Source organism: Euprymna scolopes, chromosome 33, assembly GCF_053919585.1.
Source record: "Euprymna scolopes isolate OS-2025 chromosome 33, ASM5391958v1, whole genome shotgun sequence".
In the NCBI taxonomy this organism is placed as follows: domain Eukaryota; kingdom Metazoa; phylum Mollusca; class Cephalopoda; order Sepiida; family Sepiolidae; genus Euprymna; species Euprymna scolopes.
The window spans coordinates 60,325,428-60,353,339 of NC_136514.1; the positions used below are offsets into that span (position 1 = coordinate 60,325,428).

At 32.0% G+C, this 27,912-nt stretch overlaps 1 protein-coding gene across 2 annotated transcripts in view; it reads left to right on the forward strand.

Moving 5' to 3' along the window:
- LOC145258252 (U24-ctenitoxin-Pn1a-like) overlaps nt 1–27,912 on the forward strand; it is a 551,994-nt gene that overhangs the window by 415,352 nt on the left and 108,730 nt on the right. For both annotated transcript variants that reach the window (XM_080116228.1, XM_080116229.1), the window contains exon 4: nt 4,089–4,168. In XM_080116228.1, the coding sequence (XP_079972354.1) occupies nt 4,089–4,168 (80 nt within the window). The remainder of the gene's footprint in view (nt 1–4,088; nt 4,169–27,912) is intronic.

Consider the following 27,912-nt stretch of genomic DNA (forward strand, 5'->3'; position numbering starts at 1 on the left):
AAACATCATTTTGTTGGTCACTCTTGGCTACGAATGGAAACAAAGTTGATATAAAAAAATATATTTTCGCGAAAATTATCTTTATTTTCATCATATTTTGCTTAGGGTAAATTTTTTTCGTATTAAATCCTACCTCTTTACAACCCCCTCCTTTTCATAACCTATCATACTTTCATCAACCACAGTCCATTTTCTGTAGGCTGTTTTTGTACGGGTACGTCTGCTAGTATATATATATATATATATATATATATATATATATATATATATATATATATATATATATATATATATATTAATCTCTAGCATTATATAAAAGTCACTTTGTGTCTTTGTGTGTCTGTGTGTGAGTTCCTTCCTTATTGATTCCGAAACGGCTGAGCCTATGTTTTGCAAATTTTACAAGGTAATGTATACAGGGTGACCCCCCCCCAAAACGGGCCCCAACTCTAATTAGGCCCCGTTTCTTAGTGTTTTGTCCGAATGAAATGAAACTTTGCTCATAACTTGTTTATTATATTCAAAACATCACATAAAAAAAACTAGGCTCTTTGGCCTTTTTTTTCTCTGTTCTACAGCATATGTTCTAGATGGCCTCCATTTAGCTTTCGTTTTCTTTGGTCACCCTGTATGTGTGGTAGTGTTCTTAGATATGTTTTGTACTGAAAACCGTCCGATGAATATCGAATATTTTAGTTTTCACTTTTAATTCTAATTTTCGCTCCTTCGCACTTTTACTTCAACACCTGATGATGATTCGAGGACGAATCGAAAGCGCTCGTGACAGCAAAACTTATGGAACTTTTATTAAGATTTTTGATATTAATACAAAAAGATTACACGGGAAATAGAAAAAAAAAAAAGAATCATAAAGCAAAGTGTCTCCATTGCATTTAATAATATTTGTTTGAATGAAAAAATACTGCATAAATATACCAATATATATATATATATATATATATATATATATATATATATATATATATATATATATATATATATATATATATATATATAAAGGCAGCATTTCATTTAAACAGACATTGTTAAAGACAACAGAAAGCTTATGTTTTGTAATACCTTATTTTATTTTTTTAAATTTTCATATTATCTTTTTGTATGTAGGTCGAAGGTACGGATGTATGGTCCAAGCATTTTTTCTTCTCAAAGTATCCGCGATTTTTTAAAAAACTTTTTTGTACTTTTAAGTTTTTGTGTACTCATTTACACATCTTCAGGACTTTGTGTGAACGGCTCGGTGGAGATTATCGGTAGATTTATTTAAATAATAATTGGGTTGCGAGCTAAAGTTCGGGTGGAAGGAGGGTCAGTGGGTCTGCTGGCAGAGGTGGGGGTTCATATGAGGAACAGGAGAGCGTGCCAGTTCTAGAATCAGTGGCAGGAACGGGTTGAGTGTGAACGAGGGAGACATCGGAGGTATTTAAGTGTGTTGGTACTATTTTGGAATGCGACCTATTTTAGGGTAGGTTTTTGCGTTTTTATATAAATAGCTTCAAGGGTTTTTAGCTTCTTAACATAGTTTTCGTAGTGTAGTACTTCTGTGTTGAAAAATTACATTTCTCTGAAATTCGAGGGAGGAAGTGATGTATTTTCTTTCTGTTCTCTGTAACAATGCCTGTTTAAATACATACATACATACATATATATATGTATACATATATATATATATATATATATATATATATATATATATATATATATATATATATATATATATATATATATAATCCCCGAAACAGTGTTTCATGGTAAACAACTGATGATTCCTTAAAAAATAAATTATTAGTACTATAGTAGATTCGAGAGCGAGTTGATGCAGTGATTGCAGGTGATTAAATGACTTACTGACTAGATGGTTTTCTAATGAATGATAAAAAATATTTTTTTATTTTTTGTATAGTTTTAAAGGTTAAAAACTTCAAAGACTATATATATATATATATATATATATATTTATATATATATATTTATATATATAAATTGGAAGAGAATCTGTAAATACCTTATAATATGTTTACATTACGCCATATTGAAGCCATATTGAATTGAAAATGTCCACTGAATTAAAGGAATAAATTGTAAGATGGTCAACATCATGAATTTTGTAATATAGACTTTTCACATTCATTGATTATATTACTCTGTTATTAGTTTCTTCTCTGTTATTGAGCTTCTTAAATAAGGATTGGTATATATTATACGGAAATAAAGTATATTTCCACAGATATATATATATATATATATATAAATATATATATATATGAGAGAAAGAAAGAGGTGGGTAGGACATAACATCTTACTTAGAGCTGCGGACATATTCTAATTAAGCAACGATTGAAGAAAATGCTAATTATTTCTCTCTGATAGAGCAATAACACCTTTCTACGGCTGCACTTTAATTCCAATAATTAGATTAACAAACAGCTGATCAAATCAATCCTGGTTAATCAAGCCAACGACGACTTCCACCAGAAATTCTACGTTTACCATGTATGGAATTTCATTGCAGAATTTATAATGATAATCTATATAAAATCAAGGAAAAAGTTCGTCCGTATATCCATAGCTTCATTTATTGGGTTACTTAAATAAAATACTAGCCGTGCCATCACAATCATTTTTGAAATTCAACTATATTTATTTAAAGTAAACTTAATTCTATGTCTGGCTTGTTCTCCAAGTGTCTGTTAAAAAGTCCCAACAATTTTTTTAAATATCATTCAATAATATGCTCCAGATGTGCACATATGTTCAAGCATAGCTGGATAGTATGTGCAGAATTCCTAACAACTTTGACGCATCCCCTGATTTGACTGCGGTGCGTCTCTTCAAGTCATGAATAATCTAGGATCTATTTTGATTGAGATTGTATTTGGAATAACCCTATGGATATAAATCTGAGGTTAAGGTCGGGCAAGTGTAAAAAATCATTCTGCATTACAGTCCCTACTAATAAGACGATCTTCAAAGTGTCCTCATAGTCATTCTAGCAAGTTGTTTGAGAGTTGCCCAACCCTATTGAGATTATTGTTCATCTTTCACAGCACGTCTTCGTTTGCTTAGGGCACCCAAAACTTCTTGTGATCGGTAGTGCTTAATATTGATTAATATTGATTAATACAAAAATGCATATTTGGAAAACGGATCATCTAACGATGACAAAACAAAGATTTTTCAACATTAATGACTGAGGTTGATGGATAAGTCATGCATAAACCAAATTTTATTTATTCTAAATCATAGTTTCATTTCAGAAAGGATGATAAAGTTTTGCGGGGTTAACATGCATTAGAAAAAATCATAATAATTTTATATCAGTGGATTAATAATATTTGAGATCAACTTAAATCGTTAACATTTTAGTTGATCTCAAATATTTCACGGCCCAATGGAGATAATGATGATGCTTTTATCGTATTTCGCTCTGTTATGGGAGATTCCTCGGTGTATCTGAGTGACGTCGATGTAGATAATTGTAGGAAAGTGAAAATGTTTGCTACTCTCCTTGTGGAATATGTATTTATGAGAAACAGCTTGATCGGAATTAATGTAATAATGTTTGTAAGATGACAGAACTGTACGTATATTTTCTGGAAAACAGCATTAGGAAGTGTTGTAATTGGTTAGATGAACAGATTAACATATGAACCTGTTATTTTGCAGCTCATAGTAGACAAAGTGTAGGTGATAAATCGACTTAATTTTATTATTTAGATAAGACAAATCACATTCAAATATACTTGTTTACATAGTATTTATTTATTATATATCAGCATACAGAAGAAATTAATATTAAAATAAATCGTATAAAAATGTACGATTCCGGCACGAAATAACCAAGCGGTAATTGACACCAACGAGCAACCAACATCATGAATAACTTGTTAAAGAAACCAATACAAATTAATGAAGTTATATTACAAACTTGAATCACAAAAGAAAACTTCAACAAATATGAGTGGATTCGGAATGAGATAAACCGAAAAGGATTGATATGCCGTAAAACTGCCCCAAAAACTTGGATTAAGAAACCTTTATTTTATTTGTGCCTTTTTGATATTTTTCAGCTGTTTTTGCGTGAGAAAGGATGGAACACGAATTGAAGAAACGGATACGAACAGACGAAAACGGAAACACATGAATTGCAGTAAGTAGGCGCTGCCATTTTGTCTTGCCAGAATTTTTTTTTTATTTCTTCATTCTCTAAATTAAGATTTCTGTCAGTCTTTTTCTGGAGAATTTAATAACAGGAATCTTAGAGGAAGAGAATGTGTGTGACACGTCGATGATTTTTGTTATTCAATTTTTCTGAAATGAAATCTTTTGATTATTATCGATTAATCACAAATTATTCAAATTATAAACAAAATTTTAATTAAGAAATTTTTTAGCTTGCTTGTATGTCGTAAATCAATAGGATTTTAAATTTCAAAAGATTCTAGCAATGCAAAAATAAAAGCACTGGTTGAACTAGCGAGGTTATTCAATGACGCTATGTAATAATTCTTTGTTTTATTTCTTACTGTTTCATCTTCGATTAATCGCGTCCTACATGTTATCATTTTACTGATATTTCTAAGATATAACCTCGTTTTCAAAGTATCTCCATTTCAGAGCAATGTGGATATTTAATGGTAGTTGGCATATTAATAGCATTTTCAATTACTATAATATTTTGCTTATTTTAACCTTATATAGAGAATACTAGTTTTAAGATTATTTTCACATCCACACATGTATATAATCTTACAGCTGTTTTCTTTTTCAATCGAACTGAGTTTCGTGTAACCGCAGTCTTGTTATTTTTAAGCACATATCATATATGAATTTGAGTTTTGCATTTGACTGGGCGCCCCTTTTAGTTCTGTAATCATTTTATGCCAGTATCTAGTGGAGAAGCAATCGGTACAATGGATACAAACATAGACTATAGGAAAGATTAAAGCCAGTTTACTTCATTATAGTTACTTACGGTGTCTTATCATTGAGAACAGTATCAAAAACAATGGAACAAATAAACTGCTTTTAATCATAATGAAAAACGACCGAAGTCGATTGCCATTTTTTCTTTAAAAAGATGTTGAACTTGGTTGCTTCACCATCTCTTGTTATTGAAAAATATTCGTTAGGAGAAATTAGAGAGAGAGAGAGAGAGATGGAGAGAGAGAGAGGGCGAGAGAGAGAGAGAGAGGCAGGCGACCATCATCCATGTGCACAATGTGAGCAGCCCATCCAAGACAACTCTTCATTAACATCAACTAAATACTTGGTATACCCACTTTCGCTAATACTTCTGTATCTGGAACATAGGACTGCCACTTAATATGAAATATCCGTCTCAAGCACTGTCGATGGAAATCTTCAATTTTCGCTTGCATAAAGGAGAACCGTCAACACTCATACTTTATACACAATGATTTTTGTATGTAATTTGATGTAACTTGATACTATGCTGCGACCATACACGTTTTGTAAGTGCTGAAAAGACCAATAAGCCTTTTCAACACGATATATATATATATATATATATATATATATATATATATATATATATATATATATATATATATACTAGCATTTCAGCCCGGCGTTGCCCGGGTGTTTGGAGGTGTATGTTGAGCACAAAAAAAAACATGGTGTGGTAGGAAGGCAGGTTCGAACCCGTACCGCAAAGGAGGAAAAGAACGTGACGTCTTTGCTGTTACGACCGCCGCCAAACAGGAAGTGACGTAGGTTTAAATCTAGGCAAGACAATCGGAAAAGAGGGGATGACTTTCGAAAATATCGGCGAAAAAAACAACCCCTCCCTGGATAAAAGTGCCCAGTTAAGGGTGAATAAATTAATGTTTTTAGCCAATTGTTTGGTATTTGTCGTCTGAAGGGTCGAGCTTCAAAACGATACTGATCTCGTGAAAATCCGTCGCCTCTGTCGAAAGTTTTAGGTAGACATGCCAACATACATACATAGATTTTTATATTTATAGCTCAAATTTTCGACCCAAATCGATTAAAAAGCTTGCCCTATCTCTGAATAGCGTTTATGTAAAATTTCAAATGTTTAGATCAAAAATTGTCTGAGTAATTTGATAGAGACCGCAGAGGCCAATTTTGTTTTTAACTTTGACCCCTATTATTACCCCTTAAGATTTATTGTTTTGGACTCAAATCAAGTTATTAAATTAGATCCATGTCCAAAGAACCTATATTTAAAATTTCAAATGTTTAGACCCAAAATTGGCGGAGGAGTTTGGCAGAGATCTCAAAGGTCAAATTGTAAAACTTTGACCCCTTAACAGCCAAATTTCTGGGCAAAAACTGAATTCGAAGATTCTCCCAAATCTCAGTATCCTGTATATCAAATTTCGAGTCTGTAGACTGAAAATTGACAGAGTTATTATGTAGGGAAATATACACAGACAGCCAGCCAGATAGACAGACATACAGACAGACATTTTCACTTTTATAGATATGCTAGCATGGGTGCCCGGCGTTTCCCGGGTATTTGGAGATGTATGTCGAAAAAAAAGAAAGCTGTCAATTTTTTAAAACTTTGACTCCTATTATGACCCCCTTAACATTTATTGTTTTGTGCTTAAATTAAGTTATTAAGTTAGATTCATGTCCAAGGAACCTGTATCGAAAATTTCAAGTGTTTAGACCGAAAATTCGTTGAACTTTGACCCCTTAATCGCCAAATTTCTGGCTAAAATCCGATCATATCGATTTCCCCAAATCTCAGTACCCTGTATATCAAATTTCGAGTCTGTAGACTAAAAATTGACAGAGTTCTTGCATAGGGAAATGAACACAGACACACAGACAGACAGACACTTTCACCTTTATAGATATATAAATAGATGAGTTTATTTTTTCAGTAATCATTGGGTTTCATAGGATACCCATATTTTGCATAGAGAAATTCCGATAAACAGATAGAAATATCATCCATTTATATGATGCGAAATATCTCTGCCCTCCTTTCTCCTTTTGTATATATGCATGCATGCGTACACCTGTACCCATTCGAGTATGTATCGGAAGTTAGAACTGTTTTCCGTTTGATTAATTTCAAATACATTTTCTTCTCGTCTCGCATCGTTACCAATGAAATCACAAGGAATAATTATCAGGAATTGATTGGAGTGAAAGAATAAAAAACAATTATTTTAATGTTTTATGAAAGAAACCGAGGGGAAAGCGATAACCTGAAACGAGGGAAAAATATTCATTATTTTATTGTTGACAAATGTTCCTGTTTTTCCAAATTACGCTTTTAAACAGTAAAAAACAAAAAAAACATGAAGGTTTTTGCGTCGACGTCATATACCTTTCAGAAGGGTAAATCCTCTCACACCAAGACAAAAACGGGTATTTATAAAAGGCTGGGACGTGACAGACCAAAGAAGATTTGATGTCCCCTTACGAAGTTTAAATATAAGATATAATGGTACTAAACTTCGTGTCTAGAATCCTTATTCTAATTTTGATCAAAACACATTATATTATTTGGATTTTATAAAATGCCTAAAAGCTTAAGTTTAACGAGTCTTAAGAAGATATTGAAATTCAAGGAATCATGGTTAATTGGTGTCCAACAACTATGGGTCAAATGCAATCCAAATATGAAATATATGAATTTTCAAATGGAAGATTGTGTGTATGCTATGTTTTTTAAAACCGTTTAAAATACTCCAATGAAATATTTAGTGAATATTTTATAACTAGCAGGACTCTTAGAAATTGCAAGGAATGGGAAATATATGGTGTTATTGCGATAAAAAGAGGACAAATAAAGAAAGTTAAGAGTGATCAACCTTTTGCTTTGGCTTATGGCCCTTGAAGACTGGAGAGTTCTATGCAGACAGAAACTAGCAAGATAGCGACACGCCCTGACATTCAATATCGTCATGTAAATAATTTAATGTTTCTAGCATGAATAAAATTGGTTAAAATACAAATGAGCCTGTATATTTGTTATTATTATATTATGTATATTATTATATTATGTATATTATTATATTATGTATATTATTATATTATGTATATTATTATATTATGTATACTATTATATTATGTATACTCGTTATTATTATATTATGTATACTCGTTATTATGACACACAGCGACCCTGACATTACATTTCTCCGAACACAACATATTGAATCAACAAATATATTTTGATAAAGCTGATATTTTCTTGATAGCGTAAAAAATTGGTTTTTTGGACAGAAAACACTAATAACTTAGCAATTATGATTTTATTAAGATTTCTTTAAAAATGTGTCCATTGTATTTTAAATATAAAACTAACCCAAATGAGATACATTAATAAGCATTAAGAAATACTCAGAAAGTAACATTGTGCTACAGAGTTTAATACAACTAATAAAATCAATATGATTTTATTAGTAGTATAAACTCCAATAGGTACTGAACTGAAAATTGAATTACAGATTTCTCTTACAATATGTAAGAGAAATCTTTAATTCAATTTTTAGTTCAGTACCTATTGGTAGACAATGTTTTTCTCTGTTTTTTTTTTAATGTTCCCTTTTTATATAACACATGCTGACTTCATTCTTCAGTGAAGTACAGTTGCTACATCAAAGGAGGGTTACTATTATATTCTTGTCCAGAAGTATATGATTAACCTTGTTAAAGCTAAATTTCACGATTTTTGCCTAATTATTGAAGAAGTTCGACCTTCAAAATTTTTTTATGGCCTTTTCAAAAGCAAGGAGGGAAAAAGCAGAATGTCAATTATTATATAAAAGGAAATGTTCCTATATGTGTGTCTGTGTGTGTACGTGTGTATGAGTTAGTTCCCTATAGACTCCGAAACGTCTATGTCGCTGGTTTGAAATTTCACACAAATGTACTTTATGTATCTGGTAGTGTTCTTGGATAGGTTTTGTATTCGGATCCCATGAAAGAAGGGACAGGCGATTTGGACTAACATTAACACTTCATACAACCTAATATCACAAGTGGATTTGAGAAGTTTTCTTACCATACAAGCAGAAAGGCCTGGCATATAAATCAACAGTAGGATCTTTGATATGACAGGGACACATTCGAAATTAATGTTTAGTTTAAAGCACAATGAACCATGATACTTGACTTTTTCATTTTAAACTTAAATTAAAACCATTATCGCCGGAGTAGCAGAAAGTCGGGCATTAAAAATTAACAGTAGGTTATTTGATATGACAGAGTTAGGTTCGAAATGAATGCTTCTGTTTAGAGCACACTTTAACCATGATACTTAACTTTTGAATTCTAAACTTTAATTGGCGCCGTTGTATATAAAAATAATTTTATAACATAAACATTAAGTTCTCTACAGTGCAATACAAATTACAATGTATTGCGAACTAAGTTACTTTAGGGAGGCATGTGAAGTTTCCTTCCGGTGCACCACGATAGATCCCCAAATAAAGCAGGCAATCAATCGATTTGAATTACAAACAGGTGATTTCACCAATTTCAATGATAACAAACATATGGAAGGGTGAAACATTCGGTAATAATCATTCAATACCGGGCAACGTCGGGTATCCCTGCTAGTATTATATAGATTGATATCTATTGTTAAAATTAAAAAACAAATCGCATGAATGTAAAAAAATAACAAGGTTTTTGCGTCGACGTCATTGTAATCTTCCTATCACGACAAAAGTTTATTAAGAGGCATCAGTCAACTGGTGCGTTTACTGGAAATGCTTGAATGTGACAGACAAAAAAATATGTTATTTGAAACGTGTGACAAAATTGGTGTGAGACAGTATTTTCTATTTCAATCTTAAGCATTACAGACCGACGATAGTGCTATTTTAAACTTAAGCATACAGTTAACATGATAATGCTATTTTAAACTTAAGCATGTAGTTAACATGATAATGTATTTTAAACTTAAGCATGCAGTTCACATGATAATGCTATTTTAAACTTAAGCATGCAGTTAACATGATAATGTATTTTAAGCATAAGCATGCATTTAACATGATAATGCCATTTTAAACTTAAGCATGCAGTTCACATGATAATGCTATTTTAAACTTAAGCATGCAGTTAACATGATAATACTATTTTAAACTTAAACATGTAGTTAACATGATACTGCTATTTTAAACTTAAGCATGCAGTTCACATGATAATGCTATTTTAAACTTAAGCATGCAGTTAACATGATAATACTATTTTAAACTTAAGCATGCAGTTCACATGATAATGCTATTTTAAACTTAAGCATGCAGTTCACATGATAATGTATTTTAAACTTAAGCATGCAGTTCACATAATAATGCTATTTTAAACTTAAGCATGCAGTTAACATGATAATGCTATTTTAAACTTAAGCATGTAGTTAACATGATGATGTATTTTAAACTTAAGCATGCAGTTCACATGTTTATGCTATTTTAAACTTAAGCATGCAGTTCACATGATAATGCTATTTTAAACTTAAGCATGGAGTTAACATCATAATGCTATTTTAAACTTAAGCATGCAGTTCACATAATAATGCTATTTTAAACTTAAGCATGCAGTTCACATGATAATGCTATTTTAAACTTAAGCATGCAGTTTACATGAGAATGCTATTTTAAACTTAAGCATGCAGTTCACATGATAATGCAATTTTAAACTTAAGCATGCAGTTCACATGATAATGCAATTTTAAACTTAAGCATGCAGTTCACATGATAATGCTATTTTAAACTTAAGCATGCAGTTTACATGAGAATGCTATTTTAAACTTAAGCATGCAGTTCACATGATAATGCTATTTTAAACTTAAGCATGCAGTTAACATGATAATACTATTTTAAACTTAAGCATGCAGTTTACATGATAATGCTATTTTAAACTTAAGCATGCAGTTCACATGATAATGCTATTTTAAACTTAAGCATGCAGTTCACATGATAATGCAATTTTAAACTTAAGCATACAGTTTACATGATACTGCTATTTTAAACTTAAGCATACAGTTAACATGATAATGCTATTTTAAACTTAAGCATGCAGTTCACATGATAATGCAATTTTAAACTTAAGTATGCAGTTCACATGATAATGCTATTTTAAACTTAAGCATGCAGTTCACATGATAATATATTTTAAACTTAAGCATGCAGTTTACATGATAATGTATTTTAAACTTAAGCATGCAGTTCACATGATAATGCTATTTTGAACTTAAGCATGCAGTTAACATGATAATGCAATTTTAAACTGAAGCATGCAGTTAACATGATAATGCTATTTTAAACTTAAGCATGCAGTTAACGATATAAAAACTGAAACATGATAATGCTATTTTAAACTTAGCCATGACACACTCTAAAATGCTATTCTAAGTTTATGACACACGAATTAAAATGCTATTTCAAAATAAAGCATTATACAGTGGTTAACATTCTATTTTAAACTCTTTTTTTTTACTGATTTTCATCCCAAACATGACATGTTGCCACGTGAAACGTAACGAGTCACTATTTTTGATCATATCAAACAGGAGTCTGAAGGGAGTTGAGCAGCAAGATATCTGTTGCCATTACATTTGAACTTCTACAGGTTAATACACTTAAGGAAGCAAGAAACAGGGATGGAATTACAAAGTTTAGTAGTCTAAGAGAAGAAACTATTAGAGTAGAAGGCTTTTCGGCATCTTTGGCCTTCAACTGTGAAGAAGTGGGATTTTGCTGCTTGTTGGGTTAGTCAGAAATATGTATGTTGAGAGGGCACAAGTGCCATGAGTTCATCAGAGCCCATTCCATTAAAATATTCGTAAAACAGGCGCAAGGATGCGGCATTGCGGCGGGGAGACAGGGATTGGAGCTTGGCTGACAGTGCACGAGCTATTATATTTGAGACACTTTTTGGGATCCCGCTTAAGAGTAAGAATAGTGGTAGATGTTCCAGCCCAGGATGTGGCAACATTACTTCATGCAGGGGCGAATTGTGGCCTTGTAAAAATATAGGATGCTCTCTAGTGTGAGTAATTTTCTATCATGGTAGAGGGAGCCTACTTTCTTTGCAGCAACCCTGGCAATGTCTTCAATGTATTTGTTCCAATTCATGTTTCCTTCTAATGCTACAGCTCTTTCTTTCGGATGTCTTTCATGTCACACATTGTCAAAAGCTTTGGGTATATTAAAGCCTACAGCTCTTTCTTTCGGATGTCTTTCATGTCACACCTTGTCAAAACCTTTGGATATATTAATGCCTACAGCTCTTTCTTTCGGCTGTCTTTCATGTCACACCTTGTCAAAAGCTTTGGATATATTAATGCCTACAGCTCTTTCTTTCGGCTGTCTTTCATGTCACACCTTGTCAAAACCTTTGGATATATTAATGCCTACAGCTCTTTCTTTCGGCTGTCTTTCATGTCACACCTTGTCAAAAGCTTTGGATATATTAATGCCTACAGCTCTTTCTTTCGGATGTCTTTCATGTCACACCTTGTCAAAAGCTTTGGATATATTAATGCCTACAGCTCTTTCTTTCGGATGTCTTTCATGTCACACCTTGTCAAAAGCTTTGGATATATTAATGCCTACAGCTCTTTCTTTCGGATGTCTTTCATGTCACACCTTGTCAAAACCTTTGGATATATTAATGCCTACAGCTCTTTCTTTCGGATGTCTTTCATGTCACACCTTGTCAAAAGCTTTGGATATATTAAAGCCTACAGCTCTTTCTTTCGGATGTCTTTCATGCCAGACCTTGTGAAAAGCTTTGGATATATTAAAGCCTACAGCTCTTTCTTCCTCTGCCTTATCCAGTGCATATGCGTTCGGAGATAATATTTAAAATATCTGCAGTAGAACGGGGTTGCTTAATTCATACTGTTTGTCAGAAAGATGGAGGACAAGTGCTCGATTGGTTAATAGCGCAAAGATTTTAATAATTGGGACACTGATGAGGCAATAATTAATCAAGTTAATTCTTTCACTAGAATTCTTCAATATTGGTACAATGGAGGGAATTTTCCAACTGTCAGGAATGCAAGATTCAGTTTTGCATTTATTGAAGATTTTCGAAAGGAAAGGCTAGCTTAGTGGAACATTTCTTAATTCGTATGGCAAGGATGAGGTTAGGCCCACACTCCTTGGGGGTGTCTAGATTTTTTATGATATCACGGACATGAGAAGGGGTGATTTTCATATCTACAAATGTGGTTTCTGTTTGCAAAGAGCAATTATTTGACCTCCAACTTCTAGGCTTACGCACGCCATTTCCAATTCGAAAAATGAAAATGAATAATTTCATTGCATAAACATTGCATAGCATATAATTTAATACAACTTTTTGTAATTATTTTTTATTAGAAAAATTAACGTATGGATGTTAGACAAGTATAGTAGTTTAAATAAAGAAATCTAACAAAATAACGGCCACTAATAGTATTAACGAGACTTCCGTTCAGTCTTGAGAGACAATGGACACTTTCTGTAATTAAGCAACGGTTTTCGTAATCTCCAATCATACATTTCTTGTACCAGCATTACTTGAATTAATGGCACGGTGACAACTGGAAACAATATTGAAATAAACAGAGAGTAGTCCCTCCACACACACTATCTGTAAAATATCTGAAATAAAGAAAAAAATAATCACTAATGGTAAAATGACAAAGATTTTCAACCTTTCAGTGACCTTTTGAACATCCTGCACACACACACACACACACACACACACACACACACACACACACACACACACACACACACACACACACACACACACACACATATATATAAGCTTAGTTCAAGAATTATAACGGTAGTTATATCTCTAGGAGATTATGTAACACAGATATATATATAAATATTACAAATTTCCAGGATATTACTTAGTACGGAAGATAAAATCAAGCTAAAAGATTAACACTTAAAGTTAAACAAAGCTCATATATTATACGATAGGAGAGTACGAAATTTATAACAAAAATAGTAATAAATGTTATGTTCAACTAGATTATATATTGTTGGATTATATATTGTTGTGTTCAATTGGATATATATATATATATATATATATATATATATATATATATATATATATATTTAGTAGAAATGGTAATTAATAAAAACTGAAGAAAGTGCTCAATACTGTTGTAGAGCAAATATTATAGCTACATACGGGCAAAAAAAAAACGGCCGGGTAGCTGAAACAATAATGTAACTTAACAGAAAGATACGGTAATAAAAATAAAACGTATATATATATATATATATATATATATATATATATATATATATATATATATATCGAAATAAATAAACTAATGACATATTCATCCGCTCCAATAATTAAACATCAACAATAGTTGTAGGATTGTTTCTGAAATATGACGAACCTACATTAATACCAAATTTTTCAAAGTCGAAACAAAATATCAACATTTCAGTATTACATGGCGGAAAGATAAAGTTGTCGCCCTAAAGAAAACAACATTACAGCTTTATTTTAAAACTTTTATTGAAAAAACTAAATTCAGGTAAATTGAATGTGTTGTAGAGCGGACATCTAGTACATGTAGCTAACTTCAGCCGCAATCACCACTTTGACATAAACGAAGTAGTCCAGTGGGGTTTGGCCATTGGAGGAGGGGACCAGTGAGAAAAGGGTACACAATCTCGCTCATTGAACATTGTGTCAATTTTGGACATGATAAAATTCTCCTATCGCTCTTAGAATTTGTACACAACTGACCAACTAGTAGATGGTCTGCAACAAAAAACGAAGACTGTTTTTTTATCAAACGGAAATAGAACGATGTCATCTTTTCTAAGGCGACAATTTTATTATTCCACCCTGTATACATCATAACGAACACACCAATTTGAGAAAAAATTAAAGGAAAGATATCATAGTTCATATCTTCCTTAAAACACCACATATGAAATGGACACAATGGAACCCAAATCGTATCAAAAGTATGACATTTAAATAAAATGCAAATTTTAAAACAGAAACATAAAAATAAACTAAAAAACTTACAATATTTTAAATAATAATAATAATAATAATAATAATAATAATAATAATAAAAAATAGACTAACAGTAACAGTTTAAACTAATTATAGGTAAAATATGAAAGCATCCACTAAAATGGGAATACAGACGAATAAGCAATCTATTCCCTTCTACATTTTCTCAATGTATTCGCCCTTCATTTTAACGTATCACATTATGTTCGGTAGTGTTCTGATGGAAAGGCTGAACGCTACAGAGACGTTCATTCGACCATTATAGTTATTGATGTACAACATTTGTTCACATGCCGAAAGCAAAACATGTTTCAAATTATATCATCATATCTGGGTTGTTTCTATGATTATAAGACAGAAACAGATTTATAGCATTAAAGCATTAAAGACAGAAATTTATGGCATTTTCAATAGCAAAATAAAGATCTTATGCATACATGTACAGGGTGTTTTTACATCGTCTTTTATCGCCTTGTTTGACGCCATTGTTTCTGTTCATTTCATGAGTGACGCCATTGTTTCTGTTCATTTCATGAGTGACGCCATTGTTTCTGTTCACCGCATTTCATGAGTGGCCGTCGATCATATCGGCTGTTTAAAACTCATTTTCTGAAGTAAGTAACACACTGGGAGATTTCACTGAGTTTTTCTAGACGGACAGAGATTCGAGGTAACATCATTGGCGATGGCTCATTCGCATGGTTCCCACTCAGAGACTGATTGAAAACCTTAGTTTTCTCTTTGTTCGAAAACATGATGTCATTCGGCATCATCTCTCTATGGCGTTTAACCTTTGCCCCCTCTTTCAAATTTACTCCATTCAGCATTCATTCAACTCTGGAAACGGTTCCGTTTTACAGATATTGTCCAAATTCACATTAGTTAACTTAATTACTACTGACGTAGAGTCCTAATATGCAATAGATTGTGAATCAGCAACCGAGAAGACGATATTACAATTCGAAATGTAAACCTAATAGTACACGTCACGCATATGTGTTTCCTGCCAATGACGTCATATTGTATATGTACATCTATTCAGAAGGAAACAGGATGCTGAATGCAATTACTCTTCATAGATCATTCTTATTCAAACTTCTAATCAAAGCTACTGCTTATTTCTAAGATGCTTAAATATTATAGAAAACCACATCTGCATGTATGTACGGTGTCTTACTACATTATCTGAATAAGATTTTCCATAGTAAATATTATTATATCTGTAACATTTTAGTTGAGAAAATGTTCTTTACACAAGCTTTTTGCGGACCATCATCTCCTTCAACATTGTTAAAACTGCCATCGCCCCTCTTTCCATCAAACCATACCTGCTTTTAAGCTCATCCATGGCTTTCTGCCATAGCTTAACTTACTTTCTTATCTCTTCAATTCTACTATTATCTTTCCACCACCGTTTAATACTTTACTCAAGCCACCGCTTCCAGTATGGCTTTTCACCCATCTTCTCCCTCTTTTTCTTCTGCGCCGCCAATTCGTGACAACGTACGACGCTGTGTACATAAGCTCGTTTAGTTCCGTAATAGATATATTCTTTCTCACCATGTTGCCCCTTTGACTATCTTCACCTTTCACTTACAGCCTATAAATACTTTTCATGTTTGGATCTCATGACAAAGTAAAACCTCTCTTAACTTCTGAAATAGTTCTTTCTCAACCCAAATCAAGGCTTCAACTTCAAGATAATTTCTCTATACATCTGTTTGTTTTTTACTGGTATTAATATCTCAGGGTCATGAACCTCGTCTACTTCAAAGCCTTTAAATGTCTCGTCGTCACATCCCCCCGTCGCCTGAATCACAGCATCACCTACACCCCACTTCTGCACTTCTACACTATCAGTATTTTAATCAGAGTTATTTTTGTCACCTTTACATTCTCTATTTCATTCCTACAACACTTTTCCTTTTTAAAATTTTTTTCATAGAATTAGCGAATCTCTCAATGGAGACTTCCTTTCTAGGGCAATTGCTCTTGACATATCAAAGGCCTTAAGGTATACTCAACAAGATCTCCAGCTATGGTATAACTGGAAATGTCTTCTCAATTATTTAATCATTTCTCTCTGATAAGTTCATAAGAGTAGTGATTGATGGGCAGAAATCAGAAGCTCACAGTATTAATGTTGGAGTCCCTCAGAGGACTATCCTGGGCCCAACTCTTTCTGATCTACATTAATGATCTGCAAAATCACATCCTAAGATCATACGTAGACACGTAGACATTTATGCTGACGACACTATTATCTATGGCAACACTTCAAAGGACATAAATGACCAAGTTCTTTCTGATTTTCTCTCCGTTTATCCTGGGCACATGATACGATGGAGAAAGAGATTGCTGGTTACTTAGTTTTAATGCACATAAAATCAAAACTGACATCAATTGAAATGAATAGCTCTCGTCTTCATGTTTTGACAAGCTTCTGAGTCTGACCTTTACTCCTAATCTGAAAGGGAACAAGTAAATCAAATCTGTTGCCAAGGTCACTGGGAAAATAGTGGGATCGTTCTACCGCTTCAGTAGATATCTCTCTGCTGATGCAATTCTCTACCCGTAAAAGAGTCAAGTACGTTCAATGATGGAATACTGTTGCCACATCTGGACAGGAGCTGCTAAAAAAATCTTATCCTGCCTTGACAGAGTTCAAAATAGACTTCGCAGCCTAGTGAGGGATGCCCTTTTTTCTTCCCTGCAACCTGTTTCTCACAGAAGAGACGTTGCGAGCCCGTCTCTTCTATATTATTTTCGTAGCAAGTGGTCGTCTGAGCTCCAATCTATGGTTTCCCTCGCCAAACTTTCACAAAAAACACTCGTCTACCTGAAACCACTATCAAGAACTTCCTCCACTCTTATCTGTGCCTAAACCTTAACGTAGATTCCATGAAGAAATCTTCTTTCTTAGAACTGCACGCCTATGGAACTCTCTTCCGTTTCCCTGCTTTCCAGCTGACTACAATATGGTCGTCTTCAAATCCAACGTGAACAAGTTCATAATGAAGTAATCTAATTAAGCAAATTTTCATTACTAACGATTACTACGACATTGTCCCATTGATTACTGCACACTCATTTACTTATCTTTGAGTGGCTTCCGAACCCTTATAAGTGTTTCTCTGTAAAAAAAAAAAAATAGATGATGTGAACATTCAGAAAGAAGACCTCCGTCGCAATGTGGAAAGTTAAAAAAATATAATAATAATAATAATAATAATAATAATAATAATAATAATAATAATAATTGGTACCAACATTACACAGAATGGGTAGTTTAAAATGAGGATGTTAAGATTCTTTGGGATTTTATGATTCCGTGTGACCGAAAGGTAACTCACAGAAAACCGGATATTGTAGTTGTGAACAAAAAGACTAAAGAATGCCAAATTATGAATGTGGTTTTCTCAAACGACATCAACTTAACAAACAAGAAGAATGAGAAAATACGGAATTATCAGAAACCGAGGGTGGAAACTGCTATATTATGAAATAACAAAACTTCCATTGTGCCAATAATTATAGGTGCGTTTGCCTCAAATTCTAATGATTTTATGAAACAGCTAAACTCCTTGGGAATCAGACACAGCTCATCATACTCCAGAAGTCAATTATGCTTGGCTCAGCAAGCATCCTATGTCAAATGCTTTCCATCTAATTGGCTCTTTGACTATCCTCATACACTTTGGTGTAAAAGCCTGCTCTTGAAGGAAAAACCAGCGTAAACCTTCATAGCACTGTGAAATTAATGGAATAATAATAATAATAATAATAATAATAATAATAATAATAATAATAATAATAATAACAATAATAATAATAATAATAACAATAACATTAATAATAATAATAATAATTATAATAATAATAATAATGATAATAATAATAATAATGATAATAATAATAATAATAATGATAATGATAATAATAATAATAACAATAATAATAACAATAATAATAATAATAATAATGATAATAATAATAATAATAATAATAATGATAATAATAATAATAACAATAATAATAATAACAATAACAATAATAATAATAATAATAATAATAATAATGATAATAATAATAATAATAATAATAACAATAACAATAATAATAATAATAATAATAATGATAATAATAATAATAATAATAATAATAATAACAATAATAATAATAATAATAATAATAATAATAATAATAATAATAATAGTTTGGGACACGCATATACAAACGGAACTTAATCTTAATCTAACCAAAACTAAGAGAGCTTGCTCAATCATTGACATAGGCTATCGCTTCGATACAAGAGTGCTGGAGAAAGAAGACGAAAAACAAAAAAACAAAAAAAAAAACATCGAAATCTAAAATGGAAATTAGTTAGACTATGGAAATTAAAAAAAAAAAAAGTTACGTTGATTTCTGTTGTGATTGGAATGCTTAAATCATAGCGAAAAAACTGCCATAAATGGCTTAACAGATTGACGAGACAATTTCTTTTCCAATTCTGAAAAAGGCATTCCTATTTGGAATAGAGAAAGTGTTTAGGTGCAACTTGTATGTTTAAAGTCGAGGGAATTGACTCGATGTTCATAAAAATAAAAAAAATCTAAAAAATTCAAAAGTTGGGACTAACATGACGTAAACTGAAATATGTTAAGTTAATTATGTCTCTCCCCAATGGATACATCTGAAACGCCCATAAAGTCATGAAGCGTCCAAGGGAAGGGAGGGGAGCATTACCTTGACCTCCACTAGAAAGATGTTGAGAGCACTGGGCATTGGTGAGGCTTTTTGACTCCTAAACCCCAGGAAATTCCAATAGCCGTTGTCAGTGAAAGGTAATCGGCTATTGCGATAGCATGAAGTCATCTGCGCTGGTTATCAACGGAGGTGGGGAACACTGGAAATCTGGAGAGACTTGTCACGCAGACTCAAGGGAACACTACAGGTCATCGCCAGTGAGTGATCGCTGGTGTTAGTTTTATAATAACAATAACAAAAGCATATAAATATAGTTTTCTCTTCGAGTCTCAACTGATCGCCATGCTCAATTAATAGGTGTTATCTGATTAGAAACAATAATATTTTATGTAGTAGGCAACATTTTATTCGAATAATGAAATCATATTCATGACACCCAACGCATTACTAAAAACCCGACACATGTATTTTCTTCACCACACGACAATTATGACATAGGCTGAACAATGCTGACCTCAGTCTTATTACATAGCAACAGAAAATCTTAAGACATCTCTGTGTTCTATCATACATGGAGATGCTATTTTGCACAGCTATACAGTTTGTTTCTTTTTGAATCGTGATTGATTTATTCTTAGAACTTTACTTCTAAAATATTAATTCCACGTCATTACATATTTCGGCACAAATGTATTTTAACTCAGCGGAAGTATTTTTTTTTTGTTTTCATGTTCAGAAGAGTTATACTAGCGAAAAGGGAAGACAATCCAATATTAATAACTTTCAGCACTAGTGCACTACTAGGATGGAATCATTTTTTTGGTTTTCAGTAAGAATATGACGAGAGTGCATAGCAGAGGCAGACAAATGCAATTTCAGGATCGAATGGAAAATAAATACGTGCTCTTTTTTATTAATGCGTGTGTTTTTGTTGAGAAGTTTTTCAAATAAATATAATAAACTTTTAATAACACAAATAGATGAAAAACACATATTTGTTAAAATTATTAATAAAACAAGAAAAAAAGTTTTCGTTACATATTTGTAAAAGTCAAATAACTATAAGAAATATATAGCACAAAATAGATGTTTTTAAACAAAATAAACATATTTAAAATAAAAAATATCTATTAAAAAATATTTTATGCTATAAGTTTCTTATACGTATTAAAAATGTTCATGAAATGACGAAATAACATTTACTTTCAAAATATTTGTAAGAATTTATTTCAAGTGTAAAATAAATATTACACGCGGCACTCAAATAGGGATTTTAAAAATGTTTTCTTTTTTTAAATATTTCTTTAATAAAGTAAAAGTAACATCCATCTTTGGGGATGTTTTTTTTTCCAAATTTACCAAGAATACTTCATATAAATCATTTTTTTAAATTACAAATAATATATAGCATTCTATATTTTAAAACAATTATTTTCAAAATAAATATCATTTAAAAACTTACAAATAAAATTTAGATTAGAACATCATGAAATTGATGATATGTATTGTTTTGTATAATCTTTAAAAAAAAATAAGATAAATTTCTTTAATTAAATAAAATAAGAGTCTTAAAAATTGTAACAGTAAATTTAAAATATTTAGAAAAAAACACGTTTATTTTGGATTGTCTTACCTTGTCGCTAATATCACTCTTCCGAAAATGAAAATATAAACTACCTCCAACGAGTGCATTCATGCCTATATTTGTTTTAATTGTGCCATATTTGTTTTAGTTGTGCCATATTTATTTTAACTGTGTCATATTTGTTTTAGTTGTGCATGCTTGTTTTAGTCGTGCCATATTTGTTTTAGTTGTGCCATATTTGTTTTAACTGTGTCATATTTGTTTTAGTTGTGCATGCTTGCTTTAGTTGTGCCATATTTGTTTTAGTTGTGCCATATTTATTTTAACTGTGTCATATTTGTTTTAGTTGTGCCATATTTGTTTTAACTGTGTCATATTTGTTTTAGTTGTGCATGCTTGTTTTAGTCGTGCCATATTTGTTTTAGTTGTGCCATATTTATTTTAACTGTGTCATATTTGTTTTAGTTGTGCCATATTTATTTTAACTGTGTCATATTTGTTTTAGTTGTGCATGCTTGTTTTAGTCGTGCCATATTTGTTTTAGTTGTGCCATATTAATTTTAACTGTGTCATATTTGTTTTAGTTGTGCCATATTTATTTTAACTGTGTCATATTTGTTTTAGTTGTGCATGCTTGTTTTAGTCGTGCCATATTTGTTTAGTTGTGCCATATTTGTTTTAGTTGTGCCATATTTATTTTAGTTGTGCCATATTTATTTTAGTTGTGCCATATTTGTTTTAGTTGTGCCATATTTATTTTAGTTCTGCCATATTTGTTTTAGCTGTGCCATATTTGCTTTAGTTGTGCATGCTTGTTTTAGTCGTGCCATATTTATTTTAGTTGTGCCATATTTGTTTTAGTTGTGCATGCTTGTTTTAGTTGTGCCATATTTATTTTAGTTGTGCCATATTTGTTTTAGTTGTGCCATATTTATTTTAGTTGTGCCATATTAATTTTAGTTGTGTCATATTTATTTTAGTTGTGCCATATTTGTTTTAGTTGTGCATGCTTGTTTTAGTTGTTCCATATTTATTTTAGTTGTGCCATATTTGTTTTAGTTGTGCCATATTTATTTTAGTTGTGCCATATTTATTTTAGTTGTGCCATATTTATTTTAGTTGTGCCACATTTGTTTTAGTTGTGCCATATTTATTTTAGTTGTGCCATATTTATTTTAGTTGTGCATATTTATTTTAGTTGTGCCATATTTATTTTAGTTGTGCCATATTTGTTTTAGTGGTGCCATATTTATTTTAGTTGTGCCATATTTATTTTAGTTGTGCATATCTGTTTTAGTTGTGCCAAATTTATTTTAGTTGTGCATGCTTGTTTTAGTTGTGCATATTTATTTTAGTTGTGCCATATTTATTTTAGCTGTCCCATATTTATTTTAGTTGTGCCATATTTATTTTAGTTGTGTCATATTTATTTTAGTTGTGTCATATTTATTTTAGTTGTGCCATATTTTTTTCAGTTGTGCATGCTTGTTTTAGTTGTGCCATATTTATTTTAGTTGTGCCATATTTGTTTTAGTTGTGCCATATTTATTTTAGTTGTGCCATATTTATTTTAGTTGTGCATATTTATTTTAGTTGTGCCATATTTATTTTAGTTGTGCCATATTTGTTTTAGTTGTGCCATATTTATTTTAGTTGTGCCATATTTATTTTAGTTGTGCATATTTATTTTAGTTGTGCCATATTTATTTTAGTTGTGCCATATTTGTTTTAGTTGTGCCATATTTATTTTAGTTGTGCCATATTTATTTTAGTTGTGCATATTTATTTTAGTTGTGCCATATTTATTTTAGTTTTGCATGCTTGTTTTAGTTGTGCATATTTGTTTTAGTTGTGCCATATTTATTTTAGTTGTGCCATATTTATTTTAGTTGTGCATATTTATTTTAGTTGTGCCATATTTATTTTAGTTGTGCATGCTTGTTTTAGTTGTGCATATTTGTTTTAGTTGTGCCATATTTTCCATACCTATTATTACTGCAGCTCATGTTTTCATACAGCATCATCCGGTGGTAAAATCCGCGTTTACAAATCTGGGGAAGTATAGAGTCAATGGCGACTAAAATCCGGAGTCATTCTTACGAACTCTAAAAAGAAAATGTCTTTTCTTGTCTCAGCCTTTCTTTCTTCATTAGAATTTTCCCTCATTACTAAAAGCAACTAATTTTTCAGATAGATGTGATATTTTGGGCTTTGAAATGATTTCAATTGCTTGAAAATACTTAAGACGTTTCCATTAAAACTTATTTGCGTTAAGAATTAAGAAGGATCGCGAACAAGAGGGTACGGCAGTTAGGGACATTTTCTTTTTAACGTTCATAGAAATCAATTTGTGTATCGCTAGGTCAATTCTGACTCGTAGTGGCAACATATTTTATAATCTATTCTGCGGATTGAATAAAATTTATAATTCGTATTATTGGGATTATTCGGACTATTGTTCTCTTCTTGAGGTTTATTCGCACAACGTTTCAGTCAATGTAACTTCCAATCTTCTTCAAGTGTATCTTGTCGAACTACAAAATCTTATTTTCGAACTCAGAAATCTACCTCTTACTTAATCTACGAGGAGTAGCATGATCTTCTTTCGTCAGCAATTGTATTTGAGTGTCGCCCGCAATGAGAATTGGACATTCAACCTCCAGAACATTGTAACTTACAATGTAATTTTACCAACAATTACTGGATAATTCTAGCATGAATTTTTCGGAGCGTAAATCTAGTTTTATCTTTAGACGTACAATCTTACTACTTATCAGTTTGTATGGTAAATAAAAATAACGATGCATCGTTTACGACATGAGAAGGTGGAAAACTAGAGATTTGGCATATAAGTTAAATGCATAAATAGTAGGAAAATGGGTTAAAAATTATTAAAAAAAAAAGGATTTGAATGAAACGTTTCATGAAAGTGTTATTAAAACAACGAAATAGATTATTAATTAGTAGAGCTTTGACAAGATAATATTCTTTTCATTGTTTTGACCTTCGAGTATATATCCGACACGGTTAGACAGAGTTAATCAATCGAGAATCACATCACGCTATCTAAAAATGTATAAGATATTAACTGATATATACTCGAGAGTAAAAAAAAAAAATTAAAAAATATTCTTTTGTCGTAGCCCTACTAATTAGCGACGGAACCGATAGATTAAGATAAAAAAGTATACGAAACTAAGGCTAATTACGAAGCTATTATTTAAATATATATATACGTTTGATTCGGTCCCGAATTGCTTATTTCCATTTAAAATGTGATATAAAAATCCGACCTTTCTGAAAATGCTGCGTGGTAATTCCGTTTTTGGTTCTCAGTTTTGAGAATATTATTATGATAACACATTTATTTGATGATCAGCCTGCAGCCCTTTTCTCAAATCACCTCCATTTCATTTGCACTGGTTCAATAACATTGAATAGAGATTTTCAATTGCACAAATCACCATGTGGCCAGACGGTAAATTCAGTTGACCTGATGACTTAAGTTTTCCCAGATATTGCTGAAAATTTCCACAATGTTGAATGACTTTGAGAAAAAGTAATCTCGGCTCCTAGAAATGATGGTGTTGATATAGTCAATTATAATCTTTCGCAAGAGTTATCAATCCATTGATTGTGTTATTAATGAAGATCAGGCAGTGGAATTTCCTGTAAAATTCACTACAAACGCCTGGAATACCACACTATAATCTGATATTGAAGGAATGAGCTCCATTTATATTATCAAGAAATCTTGATCCACTTAAACTAATGGCACACGGTTAGCAATAAAATCTTTGAAAACTAATGTTCTGGAAGCCACTATAATAACTGGAAATTTTAAAGTTGAAACTGTGTTATTTCCTCGGATTTTCATTATTTTTGACATGCCATTTCAGTTCAAGCATTAACAATTCCCAATAAAAATAGTTTTGCAATGTCTATAAATAAAGTTCAAGGACAAAGCCTCAAAGTTGTTGGAATTAATTTTCAGACACCTTGCTTTCTCATGACCAGTTGTACGTTGGTTGCTCACGCATTGGAAATCCTGAAAAATTCTACATTAACACACCTGTTACAGGTCACACTTAAAATGTTGTTTATGTAGAGGTTCTTCAAAATTAATGCTACAGGTACATTTACCAGTGTTCAGATATGCACTGCTTGAAACTAAATTTTAATTATTTCATTAACAGAATAGATTACTAATGTCATCTTTATTATATTGCATCATATTATACATTAAATAGTTAAAATAAAAGGAGATTTAACAGTTTTCAGATATGAAATATTATATTTAATAATAATTGCAATTCTTACATCATATTTTGAAAAATAAATAACTAAAAGATAAAAGATTATACTTGAAAAGAGGATTAGGGCTGCTGGTGAGACATCTATATAAAAACAAAACTACTGCTCCTACCGCATGGTGGATGTGGAAAAAGAAGGCATTATGAATTAATATTTCGTTTAATCAATAAGATCACAGATATCAAATACAACTTGGCAACGCCGGGTACTTCAGCTAGTCGTATAATAAAAGATATGTTGTGATATATGATTGTCTTGGCTATTGTGGAATTAGATTGTAATATATATATATATATATATATATATATATATATATATATATATATATATATATATATATATATATATATATAACTATTCGTTCCCACATTGTGTTAAATTCCATACTAGGTCTTCTTAGTAGATAATCATCGGCCAGCATATGCCCTGCTTTTTTGAAGCCATCTTACTCTTCACCATCCCCTTCTGTCTATAACTTTTTACCTCGTCCCATAAGGGTCTTTTTCCTCCATATGTGGACCATCCATATGTGCTCCAGAATTTAGATTTCCGCATAGTCAATACCATTCTCAATGTACATTTGCCAGGAATTTAATGACGCACATCTGCTTCATATTATTCGTCCTTATAAACTCGACGGATTAAAGATGGGGCCGAATTTTATTCGAAGTCGCAAAACATCGAAAAGTAAATAAGAATATAAATAATAGAACTATATAGATCGATTGAAAAGTAAATTTTCGATCAATTAGGATAATTTCCGATATTTGTGTTGTTTTACAATAAAATCAGTCGCCATATTGTAAACATCGTTTTTATAGGACTCTGAAATCACCGTTAAATGTAAATAAAAGCGCTTTAAAATACTTTAAAATACAAAAATAAAAAGTAACTTTTCTTGCCTTTGATAATAGTTACTTATTGAATATTGTGTTTTTTGTTGTCTTTATTTTCTTTGTTAGAAGTTAACAATTGTCCGTGTTCTCTTTAGAATTACATGCGTGCATGATTGATCCGCTGAGGTGGTTCCGGACAGTTTTTCTTACCAGCTGTGATTAGCATTGGCAATTAGTAATATCATGAAACACTCAACTCTTTTGTACGTGACTGAAATATGATCTGGCTCACCACTAACAGGTGCATCCTCCCAGGAATTACCTACTTTTTCTAGAACGGCACCCCCTTCTGGAAAATGCCAACTGTCCGTTCATTATAATTTTGTAACAACCAGAGTTCCCTCACGTTAGCGTGTTTTTTTTTTCCATCTTCCGGCTTTGTGCCACACGTTGCTGTTGTGGGAAGCAACTAACCCTTTGAAAAGAAAGTCCGTATTTATTTTCCTCAGCGTGAGAAAAGAATTATACAAAAAATTGTTTTTAATGTAAGGGAATCCGGCTTCTCCAGAAGAGAGATTCTGGATTGGGATAAAAATAATAAAAAAAGATAGTCTCAGTCTAGAAAGATTTCTGGTTCACTAACTGTAGACAGAAGTTATGGAGTTTAGTATCAGACAGATACTACACATTGCATTATTTAATTGCAAATACAATGTAACAATGAGGTGTTAGATGTTATTAAAAGACCAAATGATAATAGTGCTTTATTAAAACTTGCAAGGCTATGTGACCTCTGACCCGTCGAAGTCGCAGTAGTCGTGATCGTCTTCCTTCCGAGAGTTCTTCACAAGATTCTTCCGCGCCGAAGGCATCGTTATCGGGTTAATATGCCGGTGTCCGCTGAAAATAATTAGCTTATGCAGGCCAAAAGTAGACAAACTGAGATGTCTACAATTCACAAAATTTACAAAGTGTGTTACATATGTATAATTGTTCAGTTCTACCTCATTACAAAAAAAAAAACCAAAAAAACAAAAAAAAACAAAAAAAAAAACACGCCTGAATCTTATTTTCCGTTCTCCACGGTGGCATAGGTTGAGGAGGTGGCGTCTCTTTGTTTACTTCTCTCGAGATTCGGCTCACCTCTGAGATTTTTGGCGCGGGCATTTGCTATATTTCGAGGAAATTGTTCGTTCGGGGTAAGCCTCCAGATCAATCATCGACCAGCACGTCATTCCGGGGAAGTCCCGATGCCTTGCACGGCCTGAGAATCTGTGATCATAACTCAATTCCATTCACATGCTCAAAGGGGTTGACAGTCTGACCCCCAGCCTGACTTCGTACTCGGAATCCAGACGTCCTTGAGTTGGGTTTCGCCAGGCCAAGAACAAAATATAATTTCGTTCTTGGCTTCCAAAATGACATAACGTCATTTTTCCTAAACAA